We start from the raw sequence: 13,845 nt of genomic DNA, 5'->3' as shown, positions 1-13,845 counted from the left end.
GTGTGAGGATGTTGGAGGGGGGGGATGTTCAGGCGCTCTTCTTTTGGGATATTTTGGGAGGGGAGGGCGACGAGGGGTGCCTGTATTTGGAGATGGAGGTGGATGTTTGAGGTGGTAACGAAGAGGGTCAGGGAGGCGTGGTAAGGGACCCTGATTCCCCTCTGACACACACACACACACACACACACACACACAGCACTCTGGCAGACTGACAGAGGACAGAGGGACGCAGCAGAGAGGAACAACAATAAAGAGTAAAGAACGGTAATAAGAGAAAGCCTAACGAGAGAGCCAAAGAAAGGACAAAGAAGAGAAGAAGAGCAGGAACCAGGAGGGAGAACCAGGTACATTTAATCATTTGAACCTTTAAGAAAAACACTACATCTTAGGATCTCCACTTGTACTTTTATTCAGACTAACATTTAAGAAAATGGACTGAAAACATAAAATATTGCAGCCTGATGATTGGATGCAACCGGTGACATAAAAAAACAAAAGTAGGAAATACAAACAAAAGCACACAACAGTATGTTTTAATGTAATTACACACAGTAGTGGGAGAAGTGCTCAAATATTTTATTAAATAAAAGTAACAATACCACAGTAATACTCTCTTAAAGGAAGACGCCCTGCACTGAAACTAGAGTTCAAAGTGTCAGAATTTAAAAGTCTGTACCCAAAGTACTAACAACAATAAATGGCTCGTTTTACAATAATAGTGATACAACTTGTGCACGTCAATTTTGTTGATTTACCGACTTTATGTTCTGATAGGAAGTCTCTCAAAACATTTGCTCTGACAGGTGTGTAGAGAAGAAATCTAAAATAGTTCGATATGCTTCAACTCCACCTGTGTTTGTGTGGACTCTACAGTCATGATGATCTAATGATGTGTGTAAATATTAAATGTTATTTAACGGTTAATGAGACCAAAATGTCCAACAAGTTTTTTAACTGTAGATATTTAAAGTACATTTTGCTTTTGCTTCTTTGTACGAACGAGTACTGTATGATAATATTTATGTTCAAACTGCTGAGTGGAAACAATGTGAAGCAGTTGCCAATGTGGATATCACAACACCACAGGGGGTGTCAGTCCTTCTCTTTCCAGTCCTTAGCTGTAAAACACACACAAAGTACACACACACACACACACACACACACACACACACACACACACACACGCATGTTGTGTTGGTCAGCGTCTATAAATACTCTCCGGAGATAGACGGAGGAATTCAGCTGCAGCTGCAGAGAGATAGAGTTTGTGAAGAGGCATTCGAGGTGGTGTTTTTCTGTGCGTGTGTAAAATAACACACACACAAATTTGTCAGTTTATTGTTTTGCCTCAGAAACATCGTTTAGGTTCCTCCTGTCTCTGATCTTCTTGTGATGTTTCCGGCTGCAGCAGGTCAAAGTAAAACCTCTACAAACTCACCACCTGCTCAGAATCAGCCATCAGACGGTTTGAGAAGAGCGGATGATATTAGGAAAGTTATCAGCTAAACATCAGACTTTTCTCATGTTAGAAATATAACGTCATTCTAGTGAGTTGGTGGAGACCAAAAACAGACACAAAGAAGAGTGAATATACCGCTTGTGTCTGATTTTTTTTACATCCTGGCTCAAGATTGAAACTGCAAAAAATTGTGAATTGTACCTGGAACTAGTAGACTGGTCTTAAAAGTTCTCGTAAATGTCTTGTGCATTTTAGTGTTTGCTGATTTTGTGTGTAATGTGTGTGTGTGAGCATACCAAAGTAAACCTTCTTTTATACTTTGAATAATTTATTTCTAAACTCAGTTTTCTGTTTATGAGAAGCTGACTGAATGTTTATGTTACAAACAACTTCATTCTCTGTGTTGATTTTTATTTCTGACTGCAGACAGATCTCACACTAACCTCAGGTCCTTCACTGCTGTCTCTAATTTTAAAGCAAAACTCAAAACCTCTATATTCTCCCAAGCATATGAATACTTATAGTGTGTGTGTGTGTGTGTGTGTATGCAGTGGCGATCCTAGAGTCTGTTGGGGCCCGAAGCAAAAATTAATTTGGGGTCCTGACGCTTACTCCTCTTCCTCTTGTTTCCTCTCTCAGGTAATTCCTCTTTGCCAACTTTAGTTTTCACAGCAAACAATGCATGGAACGCTTGGTATGGCAAGGAGAGGAAATGCTGTCAGATGTGGCCCCCTTAGGGAGGTTTCCTACTGTCATTGCAAAATTTGCACATTTTTGAGCCCCTGCTGTCCCAAGCAGTAGTATTGACAGGCAGCTCCTCTGTGTGTATGATCACCTGCGTGGTCAGTGATGTTTGCTTTGTGGTGCGTTTGACTTCATTGATTTTGATTTCTCCGTCTGATTCATGTCAGTGGAAACATGTTGTTGCTGTCAGCTGTTTTTAGCCTCACTGTAAAGCTCTTTGAGTTTACCTGTAATTATAAATACTAAAATGAGCTGTGTGCATTGACGAACAGTTATTTGACCTTCTCATTCAGCTGATTGTTAAATGAGTCGTGTGTCAACTAAAAACCTTCTTTCTGTTTATCTTCATGATCCCCAAGCTCCACAGTTGTTCCAGGAGACGACTAGAAAAGTTTAGTAAGTTGGCAGGTGATTTTTCAGCCGTGTTTGTAGCTGACGACGAGGAGGTGTAAAATATTCTTCATTTTGTTTATGTTTAATCATGTTTCCCTTACGTTGCCAGTTCCGTTGTTTTGAAATGAGACGCTGGTGTAAGTCACAGAATATTTGTTACTGATGATGATGGAGGTAGTGTGCGGGGTGGAAGTTGAAGTGGAGGTGGAGAGGTGGAGGTGGAGCTGTATGTAGGTGGAGAGGTGTAGCTGTATGGAGGTGGAGAGGTGTAGCTGTATGGAGGTGGAGAGGTGTAGCTGTATGTAGGTGGAGAGGTGTAGCTGTATGTAGGTGGAGGTGGAGGTGTAGCTGTATGTAGGTGGAGAGGTGTAGCTGTATGTAGGTGGAGGTGTAGCTGTATGGAGGTGGAGAGGTGGAGCTGTATGTAGGTGGAGAGGTGTAGCTGTATGTAGGTGGAGGTGGAGGTGTAGCTGTATGTAGGTGGCAGTAGGGTTTGACGAGTGGTCGGTTGCTGAGGTCTGGCTCTCAGTCCGGCTGCTGTCAGAGCAGCTGCTCTCTGCTCTCTGCTCTGACCTTGGTTCCAGATATTCTTGAAGGCTGATCTCTGCTCAGCAAAGATTATTTTCATGCCACAGAATCGCTAAACAAGTGAGAGAATGCTCACAGGGTTGGACTCGGTTTGACATTTATTTTTACATTATAAACAGACGTAAAAAAAAGTTCCTGGGTACATTTCCTCAAGTTCCTCCTTTACTTCAACTTTCACAACGTTATACCTTTATTTCACTACGTTTCAAAGGCACATATAGAACTTTTACTTAATTATTTACAGCTAATTGACCAATAACATTTCCAACATGTCCGACACATTGTTATAGATTAAACTAAGTCCTTCACATTCACAATCTATTTTTGCTTGCAACCTTCAACAATAAATCAGTGTCGAGTTTTAGTCCTTGACTCATAAATGTCGCAATGAACTAGAGAGATTTTACCTCTAAAACTCGGCCAGGGACAAAAGGTTGCATACATAGACTGTAAATATTAATTGATGAAGTCTGAGTGAAGTCAGCCATCTGTTCCTGCAGGAGGCTCATCAGCAGCGGCGGCCGCCATGCTGGAAATCCTGTAAAAAAATGTTAATTTATGCTGTGAAAAAAACAGTCATGTGTACGTGACTTCAGGTGATCCTGCAGCCAGCCTCTAGTGGACACTCCTCTGACCCCCTCTTATCCCCCAACCCGAACCAAACATTTAAAAAAAGACATTTCCTTGATCGCCTGAGAATTGGTCAAATCACAAGTAAGAGAAACTTAGATCTCCTTGGTGTGTCAGGGCCTGTACAGCTTATGTGTGAATCTGAATACCATACTGTGGTTAAAAACAAGACTTAAGTTATGATTTCCTCTTCCTCCTTCCTCCTTCCTCCGTCCAGTTGTTCCTGTCACTGACTGTAACAGGTGTTGCTATCGGCTCTTTGAGAGCCACTTGTACAGAAACTCTCCCTCCGAGCCTCCAGATCCAAATGATCGAGTCATTTCCTCCAACTGAGCGCCTTCGATCCTCCACACTTCACCCTTCCTCTTAATTAATGTGTGTTGTAATGAGGTTATAAAGTGTCCTTTGCTGCTGCGTTTAAAGGGTGATTGCAACATCCCAAATAGCCTGTATGATCTGTAACTGTGAGCCCCTCCTCTTCATGTGACACCGACGACAGCTGCTGCTCCGTCCCCTCGTCCCCGCCGCTCTGTCCATGTGTGGAAGCTGTCGGTGCTATTTTAAAAGAGCCAAGTTCGGACGCTGAGCGAATGGGGAGGGGTGAATCATGCACACATTTGCAGTCGTGAATGTTTACTGTAGTAATGTTAGTGTCAGGATAGGTTTTCCATGATTCCACCAGATGACTTGTTGATGAGCTCACAGTCGGGTACCGTCACATGGTCAGAGAATTTTAGAAAAACATAAGAGACAGAAGTATTTTTCGCATATGCTCTCCTGGAAGTTTCTCGGTCATTTCAGGAGGACTGCCCCGGAAATCCTCCCGACCTGGTTGTTCACATACGCACCTCACATCCTGTCGCACAATGGGTGGGTCCTTAGATTAACTCAGGACTATCAACAGAAAAATATGCAGGACACAGAGATACACAAGGATACAAATTACAAAATAAAACAGGAAATCACAACCAAGCAACAACAACAACAACACGGAGCAAACAAACTAAACATTTTTTAATTAGTTGAAAACTTTAAGCAGAAGTGTGTTTGATGAGAATTTCAGTGTTTCATTCATTTTTTTTTATATTTTATTGTTTTGCAAAATTTGTTCCAAGATCATCGGTCTCTTTTACAAGTTAGACCTGAATGAATGTCCTTAAAAAGTATCATGGAAATCCACCCAGACCCCCTGTAGACCCCCTGACCATCGGAGATACCGCCTCTCCTTGTGGTTAATTAAATACACACCGATGTGAAAAATGCAGTACAGTCAGGTCAGAGCTTAACGAGGCTCGGTGAGAAAAACATCAGCAACAACTGGCACAGAACTAAGGTCCTAAAAATAGATACCGGTGTTAGTTTTGATGGCACCCTGACGCAGCACAGAGGTGATCTCTAATCCGGGCTCAGGTGAAGAACGACAACATGTGAGATAGGAACAAAGATCAAGAGGAGACGAGATGAGACTGTGAGAGAGGGAGAGTTGTGTTTGTTGTTATCAACCACGAGGAAGCTTGTTTATTCACGACCAAAACAACAAACAGAACAATTACATGTACGACCTGTACTGCAGCCATTCAGCAGGCGAAGCTCTAAATATGTTGGCTTCAGTCCCAGGCAGCTTTTTATACGTCTATCTTTATATACAGTCCAGGTGGTATACGACAAAGAAATCAAACGATGCACGCTTGTATTTGGTTTGAATTTGTCCTGTGTGATCAACCCTATGTTTCTTTAAAGAGTGCGGTTTAGGCTGCAGGAGCTTTAAGTCCTGTTTCCTTCCACCAAATCCTCGAGCATTTACAAATTCACAACCAACAAAAGACCACATGAAGAAGAAAACCTACAGAATATGTAATTATGGGATGCTTATCACTGTCTCCCTGTGCTGAGGCTGTGGTCCTCGTCACAGAGGCCGTGGGTTTGGGTCTGACCTCAGCCCTTTGCTGCATGTGACGGTATATTTCTTCTCCCAAAATGACTTTAGAAAAAAGAAAAGAAAATGTAATTTCGTGTAAGTGTCTTGTCGAGGTGACTCTACGTTTGTTTATTTCTGGACGCTCTCTACTCTCTACATATCTGCACTCAAACGTAACCCTGACACTCTGTAACAGCCCCCTCCCTCACTACTCTGATCTCATTGCAAACATTAATCAGAATCTCCAGCTGCTTTGTGGGTGAGGTGCACGACACGTGTAAAGGGGGGGGGGGGTGTTGTAAACCACAAACTCGACCTTGAGCTTCATTTCTGGGCCGCCTATCAAAAAACAGACGCTCTCAGCTGTCATTCACACGAGGACAGATCCTCAGAGTCTCAGAGTGTGTTGTCCTGTTTTAGAGATTATCAGAGCAATGTGCATCTGTCGGGGGCTTTGGTGTGTTGTGGAGCATCCAGGAAACATTTGTCAGATGTGTTGTGGTTGTTATTAGTTACTCCTTGCTTTGGAAAATGTTTTAATTAAATAATTTTGATAATAAAGTAAAAAAGTCAGACAAAGAAGAGATGCAGAATATTGTTGCAACAGAATATAAGTTGCAAATTTCATCAAATTAACGACACGTCATACAATTTATGTTACTTGTTTAAATAATCCTAAACATTTCCACTTATTCAATTTTTTTATACGTCTTTTCAACCTGGAGTAAATTAACTCTTGCTTCACTAATCTTATGGTGCTTTCACACTTGCACAAAACTCCTGAAAACTTCAAGGTGAGCTGCATGTGTGAACGCAAACAGCCGAACTTTCACCCTCACTTTATTCCCTTTGAGCCTCGTTTTGTAAATGACATCGAGTCGAGCCGATGAGATTCGCATCAGGAAAAATTCATGATATGTCACCGGCGCACAACTTCAGACTGACTACTACAAAGATCAGTGACATGTCCATGCACAAAGTGAAACTGCTCCATTATGGTTTCCCTTCACCACTATGTTCTTCTACGCTCTTTTGCTGATATTTTAAATGTGTCAATTATAAACACACAGCATTGATAAGAAGGCAAACATTCTCATTACAGTGTCAGACTCTGGTGCTTCCGCATCTGCATGCCTTGCCAAAAATTTCAGTGGCAGTCTTCAGAAAGTTTCAGTCCAGGTTTGTGTCGGGCTTGGGGCTACTTCCCCGCAGGTCATTTCCCACTCTATCTCTCCCTCTTTCTCAACTGTCCTGTCTCTATATAAAGGCATAAAAAGCCGGAAAATAAATCTTAGCCCATGTGAAAATGGCTTTAAAGGTCAATGTGAATATCAGGTTTTCTTTGCACTTCACTTCAAGCTGATCCTAATCCAAGTCCTTCTTTTTGTTTCAGGTGCTGTGTGCTGTATTAAAGTGAAACCATCATCGAAATCCCAAACCAGTCTGTCCATTGTACAAGTGTTTTCGTCATCACAGAGCAGCAACATCCAAACAAAAGCAGAGACGTTCTGCTTTTTTCTGTCTCTTAAAGAAGTCAGCGCTGAAGTGTCAAGAAAGAACTCCGTCAACTAAACCAGCTTTAGAAAACTGACTGAGGTATATCAAATCTAAAATAAAAATAAAAACAACAACCTCAACACTCAAAAGATGGCACCCAAGAAGAAGGCCCCCCGTCAGAAGAAGGCTGCCGTGGAGACCAACCCTGAGGTCTCCATGGATACCTCCCCTATCCAGCTGAAGGTGGAGAGCCGCGGTGACGGCGTGGTGGTGGTAGAGACCGGGGTGAAGAAGATCGAGCAGATGGCGGCGCTGGACATCGCTAAGCTCAACAGCCTCAACCTGCCGCTGCCTCTGCCGCCGCCCGTCCTCAAGCCCGGAGAGAGAGGCCTCGGCCTGGGCAGCGAGCTGACACGACCCCTGCACGGAAACGCTCTGCTGGAGGAGCTCAGCAAGATGAGACAGGAGAAGTACGTTCTGATGGTTATATTTGTGTCTTCGGTGATTCTGCTTAACTCTGATCAGACATGAAACCATTCAGATATGATACAAAAAGAATGAACAAGAGTACAAAACAATTGAATGCTGTGGAATACAAGAAATTTAAATATTAGTACATTAACAATCAAACCTGACCTCTGCCCTTTGCTGCATGTCCTCCCTCGCCCTCTCCTCCCAAACATTTCCTGTCTCTCTTCAGCTGTCCTATCTAATAACCCAAAAAATAACTTAAAGGAGCAATATGTAACTCTGACACCAAGTGGTTGAAATGGGTACTGCAGTCCAAATTCAAAACACTAGAGAGCTGTCTCCCCCCGCCCCCTCCTCTCTGGAGTCGATGCTCACGCAGGTTGCCATGTGGTGGACACTGAAGCTTCAGTGTTTATCCAGCTCTGCATCGCTCTGTAAACCTTTCTGTGTTCTAACCTCTCTCCATTTTTCAAAAGCATCTCCAATATTGATCCTAGTTTGAGCACGTTTCTGCTCGTGGAGCTTATTAGAAACATGCAGAGGCTTTTTAGGTCGGGTACAATCACTTCGATCTGAACCACTTCTCTTGCCCGCTTCCATCACTGCAACACCTGTTGACCTGATAACTAGTCTCATATCTGACAAACTGAGGGGCGTCCAAAACGGCCGTGTGGAGGTGCCTTAAAACCGCCCACCTTCTTTGGTCTAAACAAATCCAGAGCATTCAGGAGCAGAATCTAAAGTTAGAAGGAGGACATACTGGCTGCTGCATTGTTGTCAGAGAAGCCAGCACTTCAACAGAGCATGTTTCCTTAATGTCTGATCATATAGTAAGATCACTTCATCATTTCAGTCAGTAGATATGTTACTGATTGGACCTTTAAAAAACATCAATACTTTACATTCAGGATACAAAACGATACATTTACAGCATCACAACCTGTTGCACCTCTTGCCATGGTTAAATATATGCAAATGTATTTATTTATACATACTTGATTGTTTTATATAGTCCTTTAATTTGAACAAATCATAATAAATATATTGTTCTATAAAGTCATGCGTCCATCGTTCATCCTCAGGTTCCTGACTGACCTGGAGTTGGCCTGTAAGACGAAAGCCTTCGACGTACACAAGCTGGTCATCTCCTCCGTCAGTCAGTACTTCAGGGAGATTCTGGCCAAAGACCCCGGCATGAAACGTCTGGAGCTCCCCTCCCTCTCACCTCTGGGTACAACTATCTGACAGATTATCAGCTCATGATAACATTTATCGTTGTCCCACTCGGCTGCTTTTAATCAAACTGAGGCATGCGTCTACCCAGCTACAACAAAGTCCTACTTCAATTTATTCATCATACTAAATATTACTTCAATTCCCGGGACTTTACTCAAATATTTAGCCAAGATCCCAATCACTTTTAGATGACAAATATTTGTTTACTTTCCGGTTATCTGGTCCTTTTCCTTGTGAGATGCTCCAGGTTTGCTAAATCTCCGTCTTGTCTGCAGGTCTGGCCAACGTCATCACCTTCGCCTACCTGGGTCGAGTCCACATGTCCCTCTACACCATCGGCTGCACCGCCTCCGCCGCCGCCACCCTGCAGATCCCTCAGCTTCTCAAGATGTGCATGGACTTCCTGCTGGCTGAGCTCAACGTGCAGACCTGCGTCTACATCTGGAACATCGCCTCCGCCTACGGCCTGCAGCAGGTGTGCGAAGCCGCCCGCCGCTTCGTCTTGGAGAACTTTGTGCAGTTCGCCGACACGCCCCTCTTCACCCAGCTGACCCTGGAGCAGATCTCCGCCTTCCTGCAGGAGGACTCGCTGCTGCTGCCGTCAGAGGTCACCGCCTTCCAGGTCAGGAGTCGAGCTTTGTATTGTAAACCTGTAACTGAAAAACCAGGTCGAAATGTGACGCACGGTCACATCTTTCATGCTTCTTCTTGGACTTTGAGTCGAATGATATTTAATCTGATGGTACGAGAAGTTACTATCTTTGTAATTACATTAATAACTGACAACACATTCACATTAAATGTTCAAATCGAGGAGAAATGTCAGATCTTTTAGTGGCCTTCTCCCGCACAAACCCATCGACCCTCTGGACCTTCCTGCTATTTTCATCCAGACCTAAAAACAGACCCCGGACCAGCTGCTGAGAGCGTAACACAGATCCATGAATCACCTGTATGCAAGAATACAGCTCGTTTATTTATGTACGAGTGCATGCATGACAGATTAAAATAGACAAGCAGCTGAGGGGGCCATGATTGTTTTATTTATAAACCAAACCAAATGTTAGTCTGTAAATGTGTTTTTACATACAGTCCAGTTCATACAGTAGTTCAAATTTCTGTAGTTTTAAGATGAAGTCTAAAAGGTTTGGAGGCCGGTCGTTGATGCTGTGTTTCCTGCAGTCACTCTCATGTGACAGCTGGAAATAACTTATTCAGTTTACTCTAGTTCTAAACTATTCTTAAGTACTAAACTCGAACATTTCCAGTTTTGCTCGTTCTTTATTTCCACTAAACGGCAGGTTTGGTCATTTTCTCCAGATCCACTTTTTTTGGTTTTGGTTGAAGTTGTCTTTAGGTCCTGACAGACATTAATAACTCATGTTCTCTGAAAAAAGGAACAAAGAAAATCTGTCATCTGTATCAGTTTGTAAGCCTTTAAAAACTTCAACCAATGTCTGCCACGAGGTACCAATCTGATGAACCAATCACACGCCTCCCTGTCTCCCTGCTCGTTCTCTAGCTCTTGCGTGCACTAGCCCACACTCAGAGCGCGTCACCGATGACGGAGTTTATACTGTGAGTTTGTCGTTGGCCGTTGTGAGTAGTGATCCTTATGCTGATGGTTTAGTTTGCTTTTCTATTTTTTTTTTAAGTTCTGTCAAAGATATTGACGCGTTTCTTGGTGAGTTTTGTCTTCATCACTGAATACATCTCCTTCTCTCTCCGCAGCTCGCCATGAAGTGGCTCGACTTCGATGACTCTCGTCAGGCTCACGCCGCAGAGCTCCTGTCTCACGTCCGTTTCGAGACGATCCCGGCCAGCGAGCTGGTGAGTCAGATCCAGCCGGTGCCCCGCATGATGATGGACCCTCATTGTCACCGCCTGATGGTGGATGCCATGAACTACCACCTGCTGCCCTACCAGCAGAACACCCTGCAGTCCAGACGCACTCAGGTCCGAGCCGGCCAGCAGACTCTGCTCACCATCGGGGGGCGACCTTCACTCACCGAGAGAGCTCTCAGCAGGGAGGTCAGTACTTCCTGTATCTCTGTACTTCCTTTGAGAGAAACACAACACAATCCCTCTCTGACCTTTAACGTCTTCGTGCGCCAGGTGCTGTGGAGGGACCCTCGTGAGGGTGGAGCCGCCTGGCGTCACCTCACCCAGCTGCCGGCGAAAAGCTTCAACCAGTGCGTGGCGGTGATGGACGGATTCCTGTACGTGGCCGGAGGAGAGGACCAGAACGACGCCCGCAACCAGGCCAAGCACGCCGTCAGCACCCTCAGCAGGTACGAGGAATGACTTTCTTCTTAACACACAGGTAGAGTAAGAAGAGTGGCGCCCAAGTCGGTACCCTGACAAACGAAGAGTGGAGATTTTGTATTTGAAAACGGTACGGCGTCTGTTTTGTCAGCGTTTTAAACCGGGCGTCGATGGATCCTCACTGTCTGCTCTGCTCTTTTCCTCCACTAGATACGACCCTCGCTTCAACACCTGGCTCCACCTGGCCAGCATGCGCCAACGCCGCACCCACTTCTCTCTGGCGGCCAGTGGCGGCCGTCTGTTCGCTATCGGAGGCCGCAACGTGGAAGGTCTGCTCGCCACCACCGAGAGCTACCTGCCCTCCTCCAACGCCTGGCAGATGCGCTCTCCCATGGAGGTGCCCCGCTGCTGCCACTCCAGCGCCACCCTGCCCTCCGGAGACGTCCTGGTGACCGGCGGCTACATCAACTGCGCCTACTCGCGCTCTGTGGCACGCTACAAGGTGGAGACCGACACGTGGATCGAGTGCGCCTCCCTGGAGACGCCCCGCGGCTGGCACTGCTCCGCCACCCTCGGAGGGAAGGTGTACGTGGTGGGAGGAAGCCAGCTGGGGCCTGGCGGCGAGAGGGTGGATGTGGTCTCCGTGGAGGTCTTCTCCCCGGAGAGCGGCACATGGAGCCGAGCCGCCCCTCTGCGCCTCGGCGTGAGCACCGCCGGTTTGTCCCCGCTGAACGACAAGCTGTACCTGCTGGGAGGCTGGAACGAGGCGGAGAAGCGCTACAAGGCGGCCGTGCAGAAGTACGACCCTGCCACCGACAGCTGGGCCATGGCTGAGGATCTGCCCGAGCCCACGGTGGGAGTGTCCTGCTGCACCTTGACCCTACCGCCTCGCCACGCGCCGCGCCGCCAGCAGCACCGCAACACCCCGGCCCACGAGGACCAGCAGTCAAAGAACCGCAGCAGAGAAAGCAGCATGGCGCCTTCACAGAGCATCACAGCGTAGAGAGACAGAAACGAAGCGAGGAGGAAGAGTTGAACCTCTGGAGAACATCTGGGTCATGTCCGCTCCTTTCGATGTTTTTATCTGAGTTCATTCATCTTTTTCAAACTGAAATGTTTAATTATTCAAGCTGTAAGAAAAGAATTCATCCTAAAAAAAAAAATAATTCACAGAATTAAGATTCTTTGCTCTTTTACATCAGAGCTGAAATATAATTAAGATTGAAGACAGTGAATTTCATTTGACAAAACTGTCCCATAGTTCAAAGATTTACAGATTTTACATGAACCTTGAATGGATCTGGAAAGTGATTATGTGGTTTCTAAAATGTCTGCTCAACCTAAGTTTAATACGATGACTGAAACAGCTAAATTAAAAATTATTGAAGAGTATGTTGGGCAGGGAACAGTTAAAAAAAAAAAAAGAGAGAGTTAATGTGGTCCAAAGTGGTCTCAGGAGGTTTTAAATCAATGGAACAACAAAGGTGGAAAAGGTGTGAACGGCTTGACTTGTAGCGTGGAGCAGGTGGAGGTAGAGAGGCGATGGATGGAGGAGGACGGAGGATCTGTGCTGGAGCGGGTTTGGGTTGAACAAAAACAAAATCACTGTGAATCCACTGGCAGTTTGTGTACAAAGATGTATCTATGCAGAGAGAGAGTGTGTGTCTGTGTGTGTGATAGTGAGAGTGTGTGAGAGTGTGTGTGTAAGCCAGGAGTAAATGAAAACGAGTCAGAAACTGCAATTATCAAACATTATCAACAGCTAATATTTCCAAAGGATAGAAGCAGACTAGAAGCGATAAACAAGACGTGTTTATTGTTTTAATTTATTTAACCGGTGTCGAGTAGCGTCGCTAAACTAAAAAAAAAAAAAAAATGTGTAGATGTAGTCCTTAAATATTTTTTATGATGTGGAAAACGAGGAAGACGATGTGAAGTCAACACAGCGCAGGTGAGATTTAAGAGCGAAAATATGAAAATATATAAAGATCAAGAAAACCAGAAAGACTGAAATAAAACATCTTGTCAAATCTATTTTTAAAATGTGGAAAACCAGAAAAATCAAGATCGAAATCAATGATTTGAAAAATGAATCTAAAAATACTAGGAAACAAAATGTTACCGCTCTCCTGCGTTTGTGTGTCTGAACATTTGTCTCCTCTGACGTCTAATTTTTACTGAAACTGAGACAAAAATCAACTGAAGAGCCGGTGAGACTCCCAGCAGGCGAAGAGAAAGAAAACTGCCATCAGCTGTTGAGAGTTTAAAAAATCGATATATTTTAATCACGAGATTCGATGAGGATAATCTGGCTCGTTTGATTGGCTGAATCCCCTCTTAGTTTGTCTCCTTCTTGGCGCTAGATGAGCTCTCTCTCTGTGTGCTGGTGGCGTCTGTGGAGTTTCACTGAATAAAGCCAATATGTTCAAAATGACAAGTCTTTTTGTTTTTATTCCCTTTTGGTAGGAGATGTGCTGCTGGGAAATGTAGTTTGACACCAAAACTGAAGTAATGTAGGCTTGAGCATTAAAGGTCACTTTCTCCTCTTCAATCAGTCTTTTTTTGGGGCTTTTTTATGCCTTGATTAAAGAAAAGGGACAGTGGACAGAGTCAGAGAGAGAGAGGGTAAAATGTGGGGAAAAAA

The 13,845-nt window shown here is 44.5% G+C and overlaps 1 protein-coding gene across 1 annotated transcript; it reads left to right on the top strand.

Moving 5' to 3' along the window:
* Positions 1-177: 177 nt before the first annotated feature.
* Positions 178-13,638, top strand: klhl43 (kelch-like family member 43). The gene is made up of 7 exons (XM_065948091.1): positions 178-344; positions 7,126-7,699; positions 8,783-8,931; positions 9,212-9,558; positions 10,668-10,967; positions 11,052-11,227; positions 11,412-13,638. The coding sequence occupies exons 2-7, from the start codon at positions 7,380-7,382 to the stop codon at positions 12,202-12,204; spliced, it is 2,085 nt and encodes a 694-aa protein (XP_065804163.1). The 5' UTR covers positions 178-344; positions 7,126-7,379; the 3' UTR covers positions 12,205-13,638.
* The last annotated feature ends 207 nt before the right edge of the window (positions 13,639-13,845 follow it).

The sequence above is a fragment of the Labrus bergylta genome, chromosome 19, assembly GCF_963930695.1.
Source record: "Labrus bergylta chromosome 19, fLabBer1.1, whole genome shotgun sequence".
NCBI lineage: Eukaryota > Metazoa > Chordata > Actinopteri > Labriformes > Labridae > Labrus > Labrus bergylta.
This window is presented reverse-complemented; position numbering and strand designations above follow the sequence as displayed.